At 41.8% G+C, this 23,891-nt stretch overlaps 1 protein-coding gene across 2 annotated transcripts in view; it reads left to right on the forward strand.

Annotated features, from left to right (window-relative positions):
* Positions 1 to 23,891, forward strand: part of LOC124606755 (juvenile hormone esterase-like) — a 101,002-nt gene that overhangs the window by 38,633 nt on the left and 38,478 nt on the right. For both annotated transcript variants that reach the window (XM_047138804.1, XM_047138805.1), the window contains exon 2: positions 8,626 to 8,763. In XM_047138804.1, the coding sequence (XP_046994760.1) occupies positions 8,626 to 8,763 (138 nt within the window). The remainder of the gene's footprint in view (positions 1 to 8,625; positions 8,764 to 23,891) is intronic.

Raw genomic sequence — 23,891 nt, forward strand, 5'->3', positions numbered from 1 at the left:
TTATTAAATTTTTTGTCCTGTTCACTAAATTGTTGTTGTAGCAATCTAGCCATAATTTGTTCAAAGCCAAAGTTAGCGTTTATACTCTCTGTGCTGTTTAGTGGTGGATCTGGAACTTTCTCGCTTACTGTAACCATTTGGTTATTCTGAGATTTAGAAAAAGGTTTGTCAGTCGGATGTACACTGTCAGACACTATTTCGGAATTAAATAAATCCGTCGTACTTTCAGTACACTGTCCATTTTCATTAGAAATATTTGTCTGAACGTTACTTGAATTTTCCAAACCGGGTGTGTTAAGCTGGGTAGCGCTCATTACAATAGGGCGTCCCGCGTCATCAATTGTCGTCAAATTAACAGAAGAGACAATTGAGTTCGTTTGTTCATCATTAAGATAAAAGTCATCATTAATGGTTGGAATGCATTGATTGTCAGTGAACGCAGGATTGTCATCATTACTCTGCGTGTCACAATTATTATCAGTCACGTTGTTTAAGTCGGTAAATTCATTCACAATACCTCGCGATACACTATTCACAGTCTTTCGCGGCATTTTTACAGTAGTCACAATTATTCACAAAACAAATAAGCACAATGCAAAAGCAACACACAAATACAACAGAGCAACGAATTGCCGTTGACCTGTAGAAGGAGAGTCACAAAATTACTAAAAGCGTTGCGCCAAATCCTAATTATATCTAAGCAAATAAGAGCAGATATCTGACTGTTGTTCAAAAGATTCTCAACGAAATTCGATCCTGGACTGGGTGTCGCCAAGTGTAACCTCCCCACAAAAATTTTAAATGAAAAGACAATATTTAATAGAAATGGGACCCAAACGTAACCTCTCTAGCAATTAAATTTAATGACAATAAAACTGATAATCGCAATCTGACTCAAATATAAGTTCTTCACAAAAAAATTAAAGTCCACTCAGTGATAAGAAAATCTCAGTGATAATGATAATTCAATTAAACCGAAATATCGGTCTTTGGCCCTGTGCAAAACAATCAGAATTTACTTCTTACCTCATTGAAACTGCTAGTCAAATTTCTGCTCTTATTCTTGCGCACGGCTTGGAGGAACTGCATTGCAAATAATAATATTGTTTTTTTTTTTTTAAATTTAACTGAAACTTTTCTTTAAGGGAAGTGGAACGAAATCGTTAGTTCAATTAAATAAATTTTTTTTTTTGTAAAATTGCTTTGAAATAAAAATTATTATTTGGGCACTTGTTCAAAATTAATTACAATAAATAAACTTTACATTATCTGATGGTTACCTACATTAACAATATACCTCATTCAGCATCTTGACCAGTGTTGCCGACAGACTACATCACGCAACCGCACTGGGCTGCAACTACTGACCGACTGCTCTGCATGACGACTACTAGCGTACTGCTGGACGCAACTGAACTGAGCTACTGCTATCGACAGACTGCTGCTCGCAACTCTCGCGCGGTCAAGCGCAGACTAACCACGATAATAGGCTCTCTGGTCAAAGATTTTAACGTGCCTCACCATCGCTGCTATGTTACATACGTGTTTCACTACATCCAGCATCTCTACGATCGTCTCCATGGGAGAATAGCAGCCTGCATTGCTGCGAAAGGTGGATATACACTGTACTAGTGCCGAGATTGTGCATGCTCTGTTGCCTGTGTCTATGTGCCTGTGGTTCTGTCAGTGTGATCATGTGATGTATCTGACCCCAGGAATGTGTCAATAAAGTTTCCCCTTCCTGGGACAATGAATTCACGGTGTTCTTATTTCAATTTCCAGGAGTGTATTTTCATACAGAAACACTATTCTGACAGATAAAGTGATTTGTTAACTCGCAAACCAAATTTACAGTAACATCATTTAATTGCAGATGACATGCTATTAACACACAGTAGTCTACAGATGATCCTACATTACGCAAGAATGAAGACACATCGTCACTGGTCATCAGGGCTTAGTTCGGAGAGGGGCTCATCACTGAAGACATCCGCGGCACCCTTACAGAGCAGCGGAACGTCGGAGATATTTGACGCAGCATTTTGACCATATCTCACTCGCATCCTGTACCAGTTCAAGTTGCACTATCTCCTCAAACTACTGGAGCACCTTCATCCCTAATAAACTTCCCGTAAACCGGAGTCTGTAGCGATACACGTATTACAATCGGTACCAGTTTGTCAAAGTCTATTTTCGTTTCATGCATTGACAGTCAGTGTCTGTGACGTCGGCACTCTGCCATAGGTACACGCGAGTACGGCGTTTAGTTGTGTGCAAGCCCACTACATCTGGCAGCAGTGGTGAAAATTAACGAAGTGATAAATTTTGCGCTACCTAGCGCCGAAGGTTTGAATGAATCAAATGCATTTTTATCGTATTTTAGATAGTAGTTGTTAATGATAAACGTGTTTAGTACCTAAATTATGTTGTATATGAATCAAACCATTGCATGTCAATTAATGACATAGTAATGTGCATCGAAATACAAATTACGTCAGATACTGTATTTAAACCGGTACAAAGAATGCCATACTATCTTGCATTTTCGTTAGTTTTGTGAGACGTTCTGTAACTTCCTCAGTGTAAAAGTTGCCTAAGTCAACGTTTTGTGAGTAGACGCAGTAAGCGTCGGTAAACTGTGCAAAAATGTTACTTTTGGAATCGACGTTTATGTAGCAGTCGTGCATCGTCGTGACGGAGTATTTTGGCTTAATTTCTACAAGTCCTTAAAAAAAGTCACTATACCAGCAGTGATATTGACTTCGTAATGTACCCTGTAAGTGGTAGCTGGCTATCGGTACAAAGAATTCAGAAGCTTACAGTATGTGGGTTGCACGCTCTTGTACGGAACAAATATTTAATGGATACTGGTGTGTGAAATTGCGTAGCATTCGCTAAGAGGCAAATTAACTGCTCACCAGCTCAACTACATACTTCAGTATTTTTTATTATAGCGGTATGTGTTGTTCAACCAATGAAAAAATTCTCAGGAGGCCTTTATGCAAAGTTAAGATTTAGTTTGGTTGACCCAATCACTTTCAAGCGTGGTACTTTATTCTGAATAATTAACATTTTATTCAGAGAAAATCCTTCATTAGGTAAGTATGGAGTTCAACCAAATCCTCTGTTCATGTACCGAAAATCTATTTCCATATTCAAAAGTTACAACAGAAATCCGATGTAATTTAAAACAAATTTGTTAAAATCAACAAAGCAACGCTATCTGCTAAATAGTAATTCTGCTTCATATAGAAAATGTATCAACTGGCTGATGAACAGACAAGTAAGGAGGCTTCAAAAGGTAAAGTGGTAACGTCCTTATTCAGAACTACGGGCACATAGTATCTGAAGTTAATTGAGAACATTAATTTTATTGCGCAGACGAAATTAAAGTGTTAATCAGTATCACCAGTATCGTTGTGGCATCACGTTCAGTTCAATATTGTCTTTCACATATGTGCTATACAGTGAAATGCTGTATACTTCATGTATAAGCGAATATCTTCTATGGTCGTAAATGCATATACACTCACGTATGTCTGTAATGTGTCCCATTTCTTGTATTTGAGTCCAGCCATTAGTCATCTGAAAATTGCTTAGCAGCTATCAACTCAATTAGTAACTCTCGCTCTTTTCACATTAAAGTTCTAATTAATTGTGTCACGTGTCGTAGCTTGCTCAGCAGCTGCACGTTATTGGCACTGTTCCATAGTCCGCTGCTTCACGGTTAGATATAGGTTATTCGTAATTAGGAAGGGACACATTAACTAAAACGAGTCGGAAGCATCGCAAATCCCAACGTGTGGTTCGGAAGTGACTAGACGGGAATAGAAAAGGTGGATATGGCCAGTAGTGCTATACCACTAGTACGCATTCAGCTATAATTATCATTATCTTCCTACTGTGACGTACGTATAGCAAGTGTTATTAAGAGCCAGTTGTTGCCTGAACGTATTAGTACTCGTCCTGTGTAGTTCAAGTCAAATCACTGCTACATTACTTGTTAAATTGTGCTACTGTCCAGTATCTTATCAGCAAAACAGAAGTTCAGTGTCAAGTAAAGGGAATCCTTGTTGTTAAATTCCTTATGAAACATGATAGTACTGGGTTAAACTTTACCTCATTAGGCTGGTGACCGTTTCCTCTTACACAACTACAGTTTACTTGATTACTAACAGAACTTTGGTTCGATTGCCGTTTATCTTGCTACTGCTTTCTTTCAACAGAAAACTTTAGGTAAACAAAATTAGTCCGATACACACCGTCAAGTTCACAAAATTAAAATCACTTGACAGCAATAACGTTATCGGCAAATTACTAAGTTAATAGCAGCCGGTACTGTTATAAGTGGCTTTTCCCAAAGACAGTTATTGGTTTGTAAGGGGAAGAGAGTTATACGTGGCTTTTCACTTGACAGGGCGGCACTAAGCGGCTCTGTTGGGGGTGGACATTCTTTTGCTCGTTACACACTACAATACAGACCGTAGTATACGTTCTAAGCGCAGGAGTGTAGTACAGGCACTGAATGTCCAGCGGCACGAACTTGGAGTAAATTCAATAAAACAAATAGTAGCAAATATTGCGGGAGTTTAGAAAGTAAACTTTAATTCATATTCAGTATTAAATGGATACAAAAACAGTAGTAGATCAAAGAGAACAGAACTAGACAGTACAGGGTGTACCAAGAAACATCAATGGGTCGGATAGCAGCACAGAACGGCAATTGTCTTACGTATGCGTGCATAAATGATCCGCTTCAGATGAGCTCGTCTCAAAGAAAACAGGCACTAAAGGATGGAGCCAATGAGAAAGATTACCTGGAAGATAGTGGTTATGCGAGTGAATCGGTTCATATGTTCAGTTCTCCAAAAGTGGAGAAAGTACCTTTCGAGAAGCACGAGGTAGAATCAGAACATGAAGATAACGTAGAGCAAGAGGGTCAAAACCTTTGCGCATGAGTGATTTGTTAAAATTTTATGTACACAATTTAATGCACAAGGTAGCAGCATTAATAGTCAAATTAGTGGTCTTGACAACCAAGTCAGAGCACAAGTTAGCGGTCTTGAGAATCAACAAAAAACACAGGCAAATAGTTTTAATAGCCTCAATAATCAAATGAAAACATAGTGTACAAAGATGAGTAAACAAATCGAAAAGCTAGATGAGAGTACTACAGTGAAAGACATGAAACTTGGAATAAATATCATATATACCAATATGGCCACTGTGCAGTGGCATATCAACGAGAGATTCGATTTACAAGTCATAAAAATCCAAGAAACAGTAGAACTTTTAGAAGTAATGAAAGTGGTCGAAAAAGTTTTCGTCCTGAAAACTCAAGTTGTTGACGAATGTAGAAATTAAATCTCGCATTTGAAGGCGACAGCGGCTGATTCTGAGAAATCAGTAAGCAAAGAGTTAAATATTTGTGAACGGGAACGTAGGCAAAACACTTCAGAAATTCAAGGTAAGGTCTGCGACCTTGAAAAGAAAATATGAACGAAATTCAGTTGTGTCATTGACAGGATACGTCATAACAAACTATGAGAGAGTAAAGAACGCTTTGATCCTGCCAAAAGACATACTGGCTGACACCCGTTGGACGTTCTGAAAAACTGCGGAAGGATTTTTTCTAAATGTTTGACAGATCAGGAAAAGATTAAAATAGCTGTCAGTACATTAGCAGATGATGGGGACTAAATTTGAACACTGACCAGATGACGTTTCACGAATTCAAACAAAAGTTTATCGAGGAATACTGGTCAGAAGCAAAACAAGGTTGTTTATGGCGAGGATTCATTATGGCTGTCCTATATCACAATAGAGGCACATACTCTACAAAGATTTCTGTGAATCCTGGTATCGAAAATTGACGCACTTAAGAATTAAACCATCCGACTTGGAGATTATATGCGAGCTGTGGAAAAGGCTGCCAGAGGATTCGAAGAGGTACTTAGGAAGCAATTATAAAAGCTTTTCTGCGTTTTTAGAAAGACTAGAGGATGAATATCATTGGCGAAGTCGTCGTAATTATCACCATAATAACAACAATATAGTTGATTACAATGACAATGAACAAACTGACAGCGATAGGTATCAAGTTAATATTGTTGAAGGAGGTCGGGGCAGAGATCGAGGTAATTCAGCCGCTCGCGAAAGAGGATTTGCACCGCGACATTACCACGACGACAGATTTCCACGGTCCAAACGTAAGAAAATATGCCGGCGTAGACGTAATGAATCTAATGATCGTCAGAGTGACTGTGAAGCGAAGGTCGCTGCAATCAAAGCAACACAGGTGCTCAGGAGTGTGTCATGGCAGATACGCGATGAAACGTGAACCAGCATGCGATCAACTGTTGCTATGGAAGCTGTAATTATGGCAGTAGAACAGAACGAAGGCTTCACAGTAGAATGCAATGAACCTGCTTCGGCAGATAACGACAGTGTGGCAAAATGGAAACGTGAACATGTTCGTAAGTGAGGAAGAAAGCGCCTACAACAGTTTGAAAAAGATAAAGTTTGCGAAAATGAGTTGTCAGGGATTACTAGTTGGTGTGAACAGATCGATGATCTGTATCAAGGGCTAAAGCAGTATGAGTGGGAGAATTTCAGAAGGAAGTATACGACCAAAGGGTTAGGTCGTAGTGACAGGAGAAAAGGGGACGGGGAGAATAGGACGTGGCCCAGTAGTAAGAAAAGAAATAACATCATAGTGAGGAGAATCGAAGAAGATGAAATCCTCAGCGTTGCTAACGAAGAATTCCTGACTAACGATTCGCCAGAAGAACAAACAGTTATCAGAAAACAGGAAGACGTCGATACAGGGGCTATTTAAATATTACTGAATTTCACGAAGACCACACAAAATGCAAAGTAAAGGTAAACTTCATTAGAGAAGATGAGGACGACAATTCAGACAAAGAGCCTGCTGTGGAAAAAGAAAGAACTATTAACATTAGGAGAAAACGGTGACACTGAGTATTTAACTCCCGACAATAGGTCGCATGTGGAAAATAACACGTGTCTTAGAAAAGCGTTTTTGTTGGAATCGAACACTGACGCAGAATGGTCAGATATAGAAGACAGTTCGGACGACGAAAATATTGTAGTAACAGAAATCGAGGAAGGCGTGACGAAATGTTGTTCTGTGCCACCAGACGAAGCAGCTTCAAAAGAAAAACCGAAAGTAAACACAGAACCGGGGTGGCCGAGCGGTTCTAGGCGCTACAGTCTGGAACGGCGCGACCGCTACGGTCGCAGGTTCGAATCTGCCTCGGGTATGGATGTGTGTGATGTCCTTAGGTTAGTTAGGTTTCAGTAGTTTTAAGTTCTAGGGGACTGATTATCTCAGAAATTAAGTCCCATAGTGCTCAGAGCCATTAAACACAGAACCGAGAAAGAAAGAGCCTTCTCCACGGCGAAATGTTATATAAAATGCAAATATTGTTATACCAGATCACTCACACAATGAGGTGAAATGACATTCTTTATCATTGTATTGCTATTTGTGTAAAATGTCTGCTGTTGTGATCTGCTTGTAATTATTTTTTCTCGCCCAACACTGTCTGAGGAGTTGTGGATGTTTCAGTGACGCATCCCCAGCAGGATCACTGAAGCATGGGGCATGTGTGACTCTATTTCCGAAATTACCTATAATGCTGTTATCTAACATGTTTGTCTGGTTTTAGTCAGTTTGATTTCTGTGTAACCATGCTCTTTCGTGTAAGATCGATGTAAATGTTTTATTCATTATTTGTCATAAGTTATACAACTGTAATTAATCTTTGGGTGTAATTTCAAAACTAACGTACCGTAAAGTACTGTAAAAGTTAAAACTTTAATTGTGTTACTGGTTCATGCATTGCTGAAATAGGTTTGTAATCGAGTAAAACTTGGAGGGAAGGCCCCCCGCAACGGAACTGGCTAGGCGGGAATGGAAAAGGTGGATATGGCGGTGGAACTGCAAGGCTCCTGTGTGGCAGGAGTCAGCCAGTGGTTATCAGGCAAAGAGTACGCATCTTATGAAGTGAAAGAGGCGAGAAGAACTGCAAGATTGTATAATATAACTTCGGATGCGGAAGTAATTCGGCTTATTATTCATGGCATACTTTGGTAAGCTCTGTACTAGCAGATATCAGTTCTTTCATTTAGTTACAGTCATGAGAAATGTAAGAATGGTCATTGTTAAAACTGTGATTTGTATAATACAGCCAATCGGTTGCAACAGTGTCTGACTGGTTTCGACACTGACATTGTGTGTCTTCATCAGAAAAACGAAAAACAGCTGCATGCAGTGACAGATGCTAAAACTCAGACATCAGCCAGCTATACGGTTTGTTTAAAACAGGACTTACTGCCCAGAAACTCCACGAAGCAGCCGTTTCCATGTTTTTTCTCACTTCTGTAAAACCTATCACAATAGCATCAATCTCATAACAAAAGAAAAATAATACCCTTCCATGGCCAAGACAACCGTTCCGCACTACGAGAAAGAAACCAGGTAATCCAAAGTTGTGGCTCCAGGATTCGTCGACTGGTCTTGCTTTCAGGACGACCTTATGTATCCAGGGCAGCAGAATGAGATAATGCAGCTGTACGAATTTCTGTTTCTTTTTGTTGCAGAGTCCGCAGCCTCCAGATGCGTGGGTCCACATTCGTGATGCTACAGTGGCAGGGCCAGTGTGCCCACAAAATTCAGCCTTCTCTTCTTCACCAATTGGGGCTGAGGACTGCCTCTACCTTAATGTGTTCACACCAGCGGTAAAGTATACTCTCCATTGAACTTTATTTTTATTGTTGTGTGATGACACAAACTCTGTCCTACTTTCGACCCATTAAAGCCATCCTCCAACGGTATACATCACTTACTGAGTGACCGCTACGGTCGCAGGTTCGAATCCTGCCTCGGGCATGGATGTGAGTGATGTCCTTAGGTTAGTTAGGTTTAATTAGTTCTAAGTTCTAGGTGACTGATGACCTCAGAAGTTAAGTCACATAGTGCTCAGAGCCATTTGAACCATTTAGAACTTACTGAGTTACTTTCAAAAAAAAATGGTTCAAATGGCTCTGAGCACTATGGGACTCAACTGCTGTGGTCATAAGTCCCCTAGAACTTAGAACTACTTAAACCTAACTAACCTAAGGACAGCACACAACACCCAGCCATCACGAGGCAGAGAAAATCCCTGACCCCGCCGGGAATCGAACCCGGGAACCCGGGCGTGGGAAGCGAGAACGCTACCGCACGACCACGAGATGCGGGCATGTTACTTTCCTTGTTTGGAAATTTGTTATAAGGTCTTATGGAACCAAACTGTGGAGGTCATCGGTCCCTAAGTTTAAACACTACCTAATCTAACTCAAACTAACTTACGCTAAGGACAACACACACACCCATGCCCGAGGGAGGACTCGAACCTCCGACTGGGGGAGCCGCGCGGGCCGTGACGAAAGGCCCTAGAACGCGCGGCTACCCCGCGCGGCCAGGCAGCCAGAAATGGCGCTTTTAGTGGTGGAAACATGCACAAACTCCCTAAAAATATTTAAAAAGAAATAATTTGAGATTTAAAGTTTTGAAGAAGGCTTCAGTGGAACGAAATCTGTCCCACAATTATACAGGGTGGTCGGAAATTCCCGTTACAGACTTCTAGGACTTGTAGAGGGAGTGAGTACATCGTATTTTGAATAGGAACCCATGTCCAGAAACGTCAGACAACGAGACTACAGAGCGTCAAAGTTACGGGCGCGGGCGTCTGTAAACGTACGTATACACGGAGTGATTCCGTGATGATGTTACAGACTTTCTAGGATGATGGAGAACGATAAATGTATTAATTTGAAGTCAGGATCCATTTACCAGAAACGAACGAGTCTGAAGTTATAAACGGAAACCGTTCTGATACCTCTGACAGCTGAATACAAGTACCGGTTCTTGTGCTGCGAAGAGTGTAGGGTTGATAACTTTCAGTGGTGGTAGTGAGGACAAAAACGAGAAAAAAATGTCGGCTCTTCAGGTATGCAATTTAGAGCCCACGTTTACTGGAAGTTTTTTCTCGTTTATGTCCACACTACCACCACTGAAAGTTACCAACCCTACAATCTTCGCAACACAAGACCCGGTACATGTATTCAACCGTCAGAGGTATCAGAACGGTTTTCGTTTATAACTTTCGACTCGTTCGTTTCCGGTACAGGGATCATTACTTTAAATTAATACATTTATCGTTCTCCATCATAGCAGAAAGTCTGTGACATCATCACGGAACCACCCCGTGTATACATACATTTACAGACGCCCGCACCTGTAACTTTGGCGCTCTGTAGTCTCGTTGGATGACGTTTCCGGACATGGGTTCCTATTCAAAATGAGATGTACTCACTCTCCTCTACAAGTCCTAGAAGTCTGTAACAGGAATTTCCAATCACCCTGTGTGTACTAAGATGATATCTTTGCCTCTAGCCGGCCGAAGTGGCCGTGCGGTTAAAGGCGCTACAGTCTGGAACCGCAAGACCGCTACGGTCGCAGGTTCGAATCCTGCCTCGGGCATGGATGTTTGTGATGTCCTTAGGTTAGTTAGGTTTAACTAGTTCTAAGTTCTAGGGGACTAATGACCTCAGCAGTTGAGTCCCATAGTGCTCAGAGCCATTTTAACCATTCTTTGCCTCTACAACCGTCCAGAGTTGCAAACGTGTTGTCGATATAGGATTTTGTGTACGAACTGACCTCTCGATGGTGTCCCACAAATGTTTGATCGGATTCATATCACGGGATCTGGGTGACCAAATCATTCGCTAGAATTGTGCCGATTGTGACCGTGTGAGATGGCGCATTGTCGTACATAAAAACTCCATCACTGCTTGTGAAGTCCATGAACGGCTGCTTCCCAGTCAATGATTGGCTCAGTTGGACCAGTTGGACCATTCAATGTAAACACAGCCCACACCATTATGGAGCCACCACAAGCTTGCACAGTTCCTTGCAAAAAACTTGAATCCGTGACTTCGTGGGGTTTGCGCCACACACGAACCCTATCATCAGCTCTTACCAATTGATATCGGGACTCATCTGATCAGATCATAGTTTTTTTATTCGTATAGGGTCAAACAGATAAAGTTACGAACCCAGGAGCGACATTGCAGGCGATATCACGCTGTTAGCAGACACTCGCACTGGTCGTCTGCTGCATAGCCCGTTGATGCAAAACTTTGCAGCATTGTTCTAACGGATATGCTTGTTGTTAAGTCCCACACTGATTTCTGCTGTTATTTCACGCAGTGTTGCTTGTCCGTTGGCACTGACAACTCTACGTAAACGCTCCTGCTCTCGGTGGTTAAGTCGTCCGTGGTCACGGTGAAACGTCCCCTTAGAACAATTATACATGACTGTGCTTAAACTGACACACAATATTTTTAGCGCAACGCACTCTGACTTTCAAAAATCCCTACAAAAGAATGGCCCTGACTAACATTAACCTGTACCTTTCACAAATTACTTACCTCACAAAAATCTTGGTTACTCGAGCTACTGCAATAAAGCGAGCGCCACTACTGCCAGCTAAATAAAAGATTCAAACTACTGAAGGCACTAACTACTGATAGGGATAGTAAGCAAATGAAATATATTAATAGAGAATAAACAATGTATTTACCTTAATAGTCATAATATATATATAGCAGTTCATGACAAATTACAAAACTCCGCCATCTCTCTCCCCACATCCACCACTGCTGGCGGCTCACCTCCAACTGCGCAACGCTACGCGCTGTTCGCATTCAGCTGCCGCTGCCCAACACTACAATGGCAGACAACAATGCAAACTCCAGCAGTGGTGGATGTGGGGAGAGAGATGGCGGAGTTTTGTAATTTGTCATGAACTGCTATATATATTATGACTATTAAGGTAAATACATTGTTTATTCTCTATTAATATCTTTCATTTGCTAACTATCCCTATCAGTAGTTAGTCTCTTCAGCAGTTAGAATCTTTTATTTAGCTGGCAGTAGTGGCGCTCGCTTTATTGCAGTAGCTCGAGTAACCAAGATTTTTGTGAGGTAAGTGATTTGTGAAAGGTACAGGTTATTGTTAGTCAGGGCCATTCTTTTGTAGGGATTTTTAAAAGTCAGATTGCGTTGCGCTAAAAATATTGTGTGTCAGTTTAAGCACAGTCATGTATAATTGTTCTAAGGGGACGTCTCAACTGGTAATGCCTGAAGCGTATTTTTAGCACACTCTTGACACTGTGGATCTCAGAATATTGAATTCTATAACGATTTCCGAAACGGAATGTCCCATGCGTCTGGCTCCAATTACTATTCCGCGTTTAAACTCTTAAATTCCACCGTGCGTCCAAATAACATCGGATACCTTTTAATTTGAATCAGCTGAGTACAAATGACATCTCCGCCAATGCACTATCCTTTTATGACTTGTGTACTTGGTACTGCCGCCTTCTGTATATTTACTTATTGCTATCCCGTGCCTTTTGTCTCCTGAGTGTACATTAACTCTGTTCTGAATTCATCTTAATTACACGGCAAGAAATAATGAATAATAGAAAATATAAAATACAGTGTTACTTATGCCCTTACTTTGCACCGAGTCTCCCTACAATAACGGTGCAATGAAAAAGAACATGCCAAAAGAAATGTTTCCTTTGGGTTTATTTTCTAGCCAGTCTGTCCGTAGTGACTGAATCCCGATATTAAAATATGACTTTCCGTCTCCTATTGCAATATATGATGGGGCAATCAATGAATAGACACATGTGTTGCTGCCCCTTCTTTAGCGCGATAATCTGTTATAATCTTGAGCTGAGAAGATAGGTGGTATTTAACAGACACAGTTTCACTAAAAAAAATACTGAATGAAGTTTCCTGAAGGAATGTACAGGTAATGGTCGTGTTGCTGGGTGAGTGATATTCGGTCAGCTGTCAATTCGCAGAGTCAGTACGGAAGAAGAGGGAAGACACCCAACAGATCATGCTGCTTCATTCATCCGTCACTACTTGCCAGAACAAATTTACATTTATAAATGAACAGCGCAGAAGTTTTGACGTTCTGGAGTCCCTTTTCAGCTTACAAGGCCATCATTATGTTTGATAATAAATCTAAATAAAATAATATTATAGAAGATACACAATTTTACGCTGTTTCTTTGTAGAGAAAACTAAACAGAGGAAATGATATGTTATCGACGGTTGCACTGAGCAAATTCTAACTCGAAATAAGAGGAACAATGAAGTATAAAACTCGAAGAGGAAGGCGAAGAATACGAGGATATGTAAAAGTTATTATCGAGGATGTTGAGCGTAGTCGACACGTGTAGGTGGAATAATATACACAACTTTAAGAGTGGTGAAAACAGAATTAAAGTTGTTAAATAGTAGATGACTCTACGTCTGTAAATCGCAAGGCACGTTGTGTTGTGTAACGTGGGAGGGTTGGGGGTAGTAGGGGGAGGGGCGTACTTCCTGACTCCCCATCTTTCCTGTTCGGTTATACGATCTTGAAGTCTAATTGTACCTTCATGGTCTTTATGTGGAATATATGTAGGAGACAGCAACATGTTGACTGTTCCAGAAACGTATGCTGTACAAATTTTAACGCTAAGTCACACCGTTACGCGCAACACGTCTCGTTTGGAGTCTGTTTCTGAATTTGAATTAGTAACTCTGTATCGGTTCCGCTCTTGCTAAGACCCAGCTCCGGTCTTCGTTACCGTTCACTGACACAAACTCCCTGTGCTCTAGATAAAATTTGTACTTTTCCTACTAGAAAATAATTGTTAGAGCGTCCAACTCGTACATGAAGTTCTTAAACTCCGTTGGGGATAGTCTCTTCGATGAGTAAGCGACTGGGTGGCGTTCACAGTGATGCTCGCGCAAGAGGATGGTTGCAACACCAGAATTAGAGACATCGGTTTAAGCAGTGAATGAAAGCCCAAAATTGGGAATTGCCAGCATAGCAGGGTTGCTGAGATCCGTTTTAATGGCTTGAAAGGAGGCCTGATGACTTTCATCACAGTTAAAATTCCTCACCCTTTCTATGCAAGTTATTAAGAGGAGCTGTCAACTGGGCGAAATTGTGCGTGAATTTACGATAAAAACTGGCAGTTCCAGTAGACCTGGGCAACCATTTCTTATTCTTACGAGAGGAAATATTCGAAAATCCCGTATCCCCTCTTGGTCGATCGTACCGTCTTCTGAGAATAGGTGTCCCAGAAAGAAATCTGTGTCCTAGCCAATGTGATTTCAGATAGCATAACGGTGACCCCAGCTTCTATAAGATAAAGCAGGACTTCATCCATATGCTGAAGGTGCTCAACAAATGTAAAATTATAAAGAACATATCCAAGTAATCTAAGCGAGACTTAAGCTTCAGATCACCCAGCAGAGTATCTAAGATGTGTGACTGCAGCTCCGGCTGACAGTGTCTAAGGAACCCCGTTGCACTAATACAGATTCCAGTTTGTACAATAGGCGGTAACGTGTTTAGAATCTTCGGCCAATGGAATCTGGTAATAAGATTGGTGGAGGTCAAGCGCAGTAAAGGAAAACGCACACATACACACACACACACACACACACACACACACACACACACACACACACACACACGAAACCACGTAACACTATTATGGAGGTCGAGAAAATGAAAGAAGTCCAGAACAACTTTTTGATTTAACACGCTATAGCCCAAGGCCAGTCGGCAGTCTCTCCCTAGCCCCTTAGGCACTAGAAATATGGGGGGGCCACATGGGTTGGTTGAAGATCTAATCGTCCCATCACGGAGCAAGCCATTCACTAATCCGTGAAAACTCTTCTTCCTGGGAAACGAAAGCCTATACTAAGTTTGCCGCACCAGCATCTCACCCTTTGGAGGATCTTATTAATTTTGTTGGTAACCCCTAATTTACTAGTAGAGAATCAGGAAAATGACAAACAATCCCTAAAAGTTGACCAGTTTCCACCAGTCTTAGGTGACTACCCTTCAAATCCAAGTGCTGAGCTGAATACTATGCACCCAGAAAACCTTTACAAGAACGTAACACTAGCCTCTCACTAGGGCGGGCGCAATTTACAAAATAAAACTCTGTCAGTCTAATCAAGAACCAAACTAGTCCACTGTATGAAGTAAAACACCAAAATAAGATTGCCACACAAATTAACAGGCCATGAGAAATCGTGAATGCTAAGCTTCCTGTACATTTCACCTAACTGAGGCAACATCTGTTCATTGACAGCCTAACATCTCTGATTTAAGGGCATCTTGCAAATTGCTCTAAACTCGAGAAGACAATTGTAATCCAGTACGGAGACGGCGGGGATCAAACAAGGCGCACACGGGTTCCTGATTAGGCTCTGCACAAATCTAGTGGAATATCTGACCTGTTATCACCCTAATGTGAGCTCACGGGCTGGGCGGCGCAGGGGTATATCCTACTGCCTGTTTCTGATGGCGTCCACTGTTTCGCCGTGGTCCATACTTTACCGGACACTCGCGACTAAAATATTGCCCATGGCCACACTAGAAAGAAACTTCCGGCTTAGACTCTCTCGGAATGGTGATCACAGATACCGTCCGGCGTTCTAAACCCGCACGTTGATCATCAGCAAGCCACATGCCTTTGATGGATGCAACGAAGGCATCTAAGTCCATAAAGATAGGGGTGTTCCGTGAAAAGATCACTCGTAAACGATCATCTTAGTTCATGCCTTCTAATATATTCTTGTCGACGTCACCCTCTGTGACCTGTAGCTGTAACGCAGAAACCGTCCCGAAAATCTCTTCCATAAGTTTTGTCAGGGTTTCACCAGGGGACTGCACGCTCCAGTAATGTTTGCGCTCAAGTTCACTTTAAATGCGGGAGGATAATTTCAGCTGGATAATCCGTTTTCTCAAGTCGCGGAACTACCACTTCCCTGAAAAGTTCTGAAAATGATCTGCTCAACAACCCACGACTTATACAATATCTGGAGAATAGCACGTGAGGTACCCCAGACATTGGGATGATACTCAAATCACGCAGTTAGCCTTAACTCAACCCGCGCAACCTGTTCAACGGAAAGTTTGGCTATTCCATGAAGCAAATGGACAGTTGGTGAAAGATTCGGCGATGGTTCTATTTTCGGCTCCCTCCCCTTCAAGACCCACTAAGTTGTGCTAACTCAATAATAGCCGAAGTGCCCTCTTCACTCGCCCCCACCATATCATCTAAACGCAGAACACTCAACACACCTGCAATTTTGAAGTTGGGTAAGCAACACAAGGATTATGCTGGTGTTTTCCATGCTCACTTTTAGCTGTCTGCAGTCAGTAACATGATTACCCGAATGAGTAACTTGATCCTGGACCCTACACACATGCAGTTTTGGTCGATTGACTAACTAGAAAAATTTAATGTTTTGACGCAACGCTACCAGAGCTGTCGCATAAGTAGTAAGTGCTGCATTTTCCTTGCCGATGCAATCAGGAGCGAGACTTAACAGTCGATCCATAACTGCACGCAAACGGACTCCTAAATCAGGTCTGGTCGTGAATCGTCTCCGATAACCGAACTGTTAAGGTTGTCGCTCGCGACAAGCGGGAAATCGCGGTTCGTGTCCAGCCGGGCTGAAATTTCCGATGCTGTCATTCTGTGCGACAATCGGATGTTGCCCATATTTCGCAACTGCAAATACAATTCCTGTATTTAATATCGACTGCAGCCGCCGCAGTGTCAGCTACTTTGAATGTGCACGGGTGTCCGAAACAACACTGCATCATACTTCTTACAAACACAGGCACTACGATATCGTATTTATCCGCCGATTGTAGGCTATCGACTTTTGATCAAATGTACGTGAATCTAAAGTAACTAGGTTAATGACACATGGACGATGACGTATCGAAGTTGGGGTCGCCGGCCACTGTGTCCGAGCGGTTCTAGGCGCTTCAGTCCGGAACGGCGCGACCGCTACGGTCGCAGGTTCGAATCTTGCCTCGGGCATGGATGTGTGTGATGTTCTCAGGTTAGTTAGGTTTAAGTAGTACTAAGTCTAGGGGACTGATGACCTCAGATGTTAAGTCCCATACCGCTTCGAGCCATTTTCACCATTTCTGAAGTTGGGTCTGTACCTAAGAGTGCACGGGTAGCCGAAATTGTTATGCGACCGCTCGCTTCAAATGCATAATTCGCCAAAAATTCATCTCAAGGCACATCAACAGATTTTTCTCCTTTTTTAACACCTACCGTATTCAACGCCTTATTTAATGATATCGACTATGACTAACTTGTACAACAAGACCTTTGTTTTGTTTGTACTCGTAATTTTGTTTCTCCATAGCAAGGAGTTCAGTTGGCCATTCCTTTTTCTTCGTTCATTTTTATGTGCGTGTTCTTTCATTTTTGTAAGAACGACGCCGAAGTTTTTAAATATGCACACAATTTTATTTTGCAGAATCGTACATCCAAGTCGTTTCTTCCATGTTTACCGGTTACCATGTATTCCATCTTTATCTATTTATTTTTAGTCCCCATTTTGAGAATTCTTCTTGTCGTTTCCTGAACATGTAACTTGAGTCGTCTTTGTCTGCGCTATCAGGACCTGTCATCAGCGATGCGTGATGTTTACCGTACTTGTTGTATTACTATATTCCTGTTCCACGACATTTCCCCTCCCATTTTTCAAAACTTCTTCTAGGTATACTTTCAACAACGTCGCGGTCTTAGACCCTTAGTTACAATTCTCGGGAATTTTTTTACCTACTGTTACCATATTCTAACAAGCCTCATACAAGTGTCATTGTCTGGACGTAACTGTGGTCGACACCAAAATTTTGAGTTGCTAACCACAACTTCGTTATCGTATTGTATACATTCTGCAGATCAATAAATCTTAAGCGAATCGTAATTCCCAAATTCATTTTTACATTAATCTAATACACACCATTGAGGGGACCCTAGGCGCGGTCTCTATTACTGCCTGTCTATCTGGTCGTTGAGTGTTAGCATATACATTCGTGCACGCCTTCTCAGCTCACTCACAATGCTGATACGACCATCTCTATAGAGCTGTATACTATTCTTCCACGGAGACGCACTGTACTGGGCATACTTTCTCGGGTCGGTCTTTACTGATATGTGATACGACACTTTGGGGTTTCCAGTGACCAACACATCCGCACTCAGTAAGTTTCCAGGCTTGCAAATCGGTCTCTGTCACTACGGATGAGGCACCCCATTGGAGCTCTGATGTTTCACTAACAGTGGACAGCCCTTCGAACCTTTTTCCAGAATGGTTAAGGATACAACTGTCCATCCAGTTCACACCATCACCTTCCGTTCAGAGATAGGCTAACCTAGAGCTCTCCAGTAGGGGGGAAACCGATCAAATGTTGCACATTATACGGTTCCGTGATACAGAAATTTCCAGGATCCACAGGCCTGTTAGCAGCGCTCAACGCAGCAATTAGCCATTTTTGGTCAATTCACTTTCTATACACACAGACTAATCTCAGCCCCTGTTCATTTTCCACTGCGTTATACCATATAATATCACGTAAAAGTTAATTAACCGAAGCATTTAGAGACTAACACACTACCAACAACCCCTAACGAGATATTCAACTGTCTAGTGTGCCGATGCACATGACGGAAACATGCGCTAGTACAATTACAGTATACACAAAATACAAAGAAGAAAAACAAAAATTAACTCTGGACTTTTTTTAGATAGCCCTAAATGTGATACCAATAATAGTATCACAAAAAACCAAATCGCAAATGTCTTAGGTGCAATAACTCACTGACCACACCTGGACAGCACATAGAAACATAACTAATGAGGAAAATAGTGTATATGCTATAGTTAAAATGACTTGTAAACATTAACATCGGATTCGAGTATGTGTTATTAATTTCCACACGAGATAGTGCCAAAACTTCGGGATCAAACTGATGCGGACGGTGAAGGGCTGCTAATATGTTTTGAGATAAGAGACCAACCGTCGGAAATAAAGCGTGTGAGTCAGAATCGGTGTAAGTGGCAGTACATAAAAACATAAACTAAAATCTTCTGTGACGAGTGCATGATGGATATTTTCCATTGGGGTCACATGAGGTTGCTGGTGTACCAAACACCTCCGGAAACTGAAATCGAACACGTTGTAGAACCCTAGATGCTTGTCTGATTGAGCAAAATATGTGTACTATATTTGTGACTATAGAAAAATTTAATGTGCCATTGTGATCACTAGATTCAAATTGGTGGTGCCGCTTTGCACAATTGGTACGAACTAAAATTTTGACGCTGTCGACTCCGACATTTTTCTTGCCAAACTTAGCAGCCTAAATTTCTTACCAAGTGCAGTGCAATAATTTCGTTCGAGCCTGACGTTTCGCCAGCAATGCGTCGTGTCCGCCACTATAAAGTCACAATGGAGGCAGGTAGTATCAGGAAAACCCCAAGATTGGTCCTATACTGCCTTATACCATATGTACGCTGATGATCTCTAGTTGTCACACATGTATGCTGACGATCTCTGACTGTATCTAAGTGCAAAGCCAATAAACCTAAAAAACAGTTAACGAAAATCTCAGTACCGATCTCTGAGCGCTATTAAAATGGGCAGGGAATATAGGGCTACAGTTCGACCCATCCAAAACCCAAGCTGTCTGGTTAGTTATTCTATGATGATTAGCCCGAAATATCGGGAATCCCTACCAACTGTAACCCTAAATGGAAAATACATACCTCTCTCCTTCAGCAAAGAGACTGGGAGTAATAACAGATGAAAATCTAAATTGGTAATTGGTCTGAGCACGTAACAGCTGATGCCTTTTTGCACATTGCCTACAGAAATATAAAAAGCTCTTCCTTCATGACCTGAAAAATTAATTTGTATAATCACTTACAAGTTTATTTTTCAGGTCAAGAAGGAAGAGCTTTCTAAACTTGTATAATCACTTACACCCCCCCCCCCTCCCCCCCATGAACTATGGACCTTCCGCCTTCCATTGGTGGGGAGGCTTGCGTGCCTCAACGGTACAAATAGCCGTACCGTAGGTGCAACCACAACGAAGGGGTATCTGTTGAGAGACCAGACAAACGTGTGGTTCCTGAAGAGGGGCAGCAGCCTTTTCAGTAGTTGCAGGGGCAACAATCTGGATGATTGACTGATCTGGCACTGTAACGCTAACCAAAACGGCCTTGCTGTTTTGGTACTACGAACGGCTGAAAGCAAGGAGAAACTACAGCGTAATTTTTCCCGAGGGCATGCAGCTTTACAGTATGATTAAATGATGATGGCGTTCTCTTGGGTAAAATATTCCGGAGGTAAAATAGGAGTGCGGGTAAGCTACAACAAACAGCATAGTGAACACATTATTGTGGCCAAGATAGACACGAAGCCCACGCCTAGTACAGTAGTACAAGTTTATATGCCAACTAGCTCTGCAGGTGATGAAGTTGATGATATGTATGATGAGATAAAAGAAATTATTCAGGTAGTGAAGGGAGATGAAAATTTAATAGCCATGGGTGACTGGAATTCGACAGTAGGAAAAGGAAGAGAAGGAAACGTGGTAGGTGAATATGGATTGGGGCTAAGAAATGAAACAGGAAGCCGCCTGGTAGAATTTTGCACAGAGCGTAACTTAATCATAGCTAACATTTGGTTCAAGAATCATAAAAGAAGATTGTATACATGGAAGAAGCCTGGAGATACTAAAAGGTTTCAGATAGATTATATAATGGTAAGACGGAGATTTAGGAACAAGGTTTTAAATTGTAAGACATTTCCAGGGGCAGATGCGGATTCTGACCACAATCTGTCGGTTATGAACTGTAGATTAATACTGAAGAAATTGGAAAAAGGTGGGAATTTAAGGAGATAGGACCTGGATAAACTGACTAAACCAGAGGTTGTACAGAGTTTCAGGGAGAGCATAAGGGAACAACTGACAAGAATGGGGGAAAGAAATACAGTAGAAGAAGAATGGGTAGCTTTGACAGATGAAGCAGTGAAGGCAGCAAAGTAGGTAAAAAGACGAGGGCTAGTAGAAATCCTTGGGTAACAGAAGAGACACTGAATTTAACTGATGAAAGGGGAAAATACAAAAATGCAGGCAAAAAGGAATACAAACGTCTCAAAAATGAGATCGACAGGAAGTGCAAAATGGCTAAGCAGGGATGGCTAGAGGACAAATGTAAGGATGTACAGGCTTATCTCATGAGGGCTAAGACAGATACTGCCTACAGGAAAATTAAAGAGACCTTTGGAGCAATGAATATCAAGAGCTCAGATGGAAACCCCGTTTTAAGCAAAGAAGGGAAAGCAGAAAGGTGGAAGGAGTATATAGAGGGTCTATACAGGGGCGATGTTCTTGAGGACAATATTATGGAAATGGAAGAGGAGGTAGATGAAGATGAAATGGGAGATATGATACTGCGTGAAGAGTTTGACAGAGCACTGAAGGACCTAAGTCGAAACAAGGCCCCGGGAGTAGACAACATTCCATTAGAACTACTGACAGCCTTGGGAGAGCCAGGTCTAAGAAAACTCTAGTATCTGGTGAGCAAAATGTATGAGACAGGCGAAATACCCCCATACTCCAAGAAGAATATAATAATTCCAATCCCAAAGAAAGCAGATGTTGACAGATGTGAAAATTACCGAACTATCAGTTTAATAAGTCACAGCTGCAAAATACTAACACGAATTCTTTACAGACGAATGGAAAAACTGGTAGAAGCCGACCTCGGGGAAGATCAGTTTGGATTCCGTAGAAACATTGGAACACGTGAGGCAATACTGACCTTACGACTAATCTTAGAAGAAAGATTACGGAAATGCAAACCTACGTTTCTAGCATTTGTAGACTTAGAGAAAGCTTTTGACAATATTGACTGGAATACTCTCTTTCAAATTCTGAAGGTGGCAGGGGTAAAATACATGGAGCGAAAGGCTATTTACAATTTGTACAGAAAGCAGATGGCAGTTATAAGAGTCGAGGGACATGAAAGGGAAGCAGTTGTTGGGAAGGGAGTGAGACAGGGTTGTAGCCTCTCCCCGATGCTATTCAATCTGTATATTGAGCAAGCAGTAAAGGAAACGAAAGAAACGTTCGGAGTAGGCATTAAAATCCATGGAGAAGAAATAAAAACTTTGAGGTTCGCTGATGACATTGTAATTCTGTCAGAGACAGCAAAGGACTTAGAAGAGCAGTTGAACGGAATGGACAGTGTCTTTCAAGGAGGGTATAAGATGAACATCATCAAAAGCAAAATGAGGATAATGGAATGTAGTCGAATTAAGTCGGGCGATGCTGCGGGAATTAGATTAGGAAAGCAGACAAAGTAGTAAAGGAGTTTTGCTATTTGGGGAACAAAATAACTATTGATGGTCGAAGTAGAGAGGATATAAAATGGAGACTGGCAGTGGCAAGGAAAGCGTTTCTGAAGAAGAGATATTTGTTAACATCGAATATTGATTTAAGTGTCAGGAAGTGGTTTGTGAAAGTATTTGTATGGAGTGTAGCCATGTATGGATGTGAAACATGGACGATAAATAGTTTAGACAAGAAGAGAATAGAAGCTTTCGAAATGTGGTGCTACAGAATAATGCTGAAGATTAGATGGGTAGATCACATAACTAATGAGGAGGTATTGAATAGAATTGGGGAGAAGAGGCGTTTGTGGCACAACTTGACAAGAAGGAATCGGTTGGTAGGATATGTTCTGAGGTGTCAAGGGATTACCAATTATTACTGGAGGGCAGCGTGGAGGGTAAAAATCGTAGAGGGAGACCAAGAGATGAATACACCAAGCAGATTCAGAAGGATGTAGGCTGCAGTAGGTACTGGGAGATGAAGCGGCTTGCACAGGATAGAATAGCATGGAGAGTCTCTGGACTGAAGACCACAACAACATCAACAACAACAATCACTCACACTTCCAATTATTGACTACAGCAAGTTATCCTGCAAGTCATTTCAAAGGAAAGCTCAAGGCACCTGAAACTGTTGAGAATGGTTGTGTTCGTTATATTTGTGATGTTCGATTCTTTGATCATATTTCACCGTCATATGCACAGCTATCCTGGCTGCGTGCAGACAAGAGCAGAGATTTCCACACCCTCTGGCTTCTCCATTGTCTTATCAACGTACACTGTCCCCCATATCTGCGGTAGAGCTTAACCCTCTTGTGTAAACAATGATGGCGGAAACACCCATTCCCATCAGAGCAAAATCGATTCTGTCGCACTGCATCGTTCGCCCATTTTCTGAAAGCCCTTTTCAGTAGCAGGAACCAGACTCTGGAGAGAACTGTTAGCGATCTGTGTAATAGTTAATAAAATATCTATTAAAACAACAATAATGTTCGCCATTGTCCCTGTACGCGCTGATTACCCTTGTACATCCTTCTTTCCAAGCAGATCTTCCTCATGTCCCAGTATTCTAAGTGTTGTGTCTAGACAAGACAGCCTAGACACAATGAGAGGAAGCCGACAGGCACGCGCTAAGCTAAAACAGGAGGGCGTGAGGTCTGAAACAGGATGCGTAATGAATGCTATAAAGAAAAGTACGTAGCTTCTGGAATACTTAACTTTAATCCATCCTTTTGGTACATCTTGAGATTGTGGCGATACAAGTGAGACTCTTTAGATACATGCAATGTTACTAATGGCGCCTTGCTAGGTCGTAGCCATTGACTTAGCTGAAGGCTATTCTAACTATCGGCTCGGCTAATGAGCAATGCTTCGTCCATGTAGTCGCTAGCAAAGTCGTCCGTACAACTGGGGCGAGGGCTAGTCCGTATCTCGAGACCTGCCTTGTGGTGGTGCTCGGTCTACGATCACACAGTGGCGACACGCGGGTCCGACATGTACTAATGGACCGCGGCCGAT

This window comes from Schistocerca americana, chromosome 3, assembly GCF_021461395.2.
Source record: "Schistocerca americana isolate TAMUIC-IGC-003095 chromosome 3, iqSchAmer2.1, whole genome shotgun sequence".
NCBI lineage: Eukaryota > Metazoa > Arthropoda > Insecta > Orthoptera > Acrididae > Schistocerca > Schistocerca americana.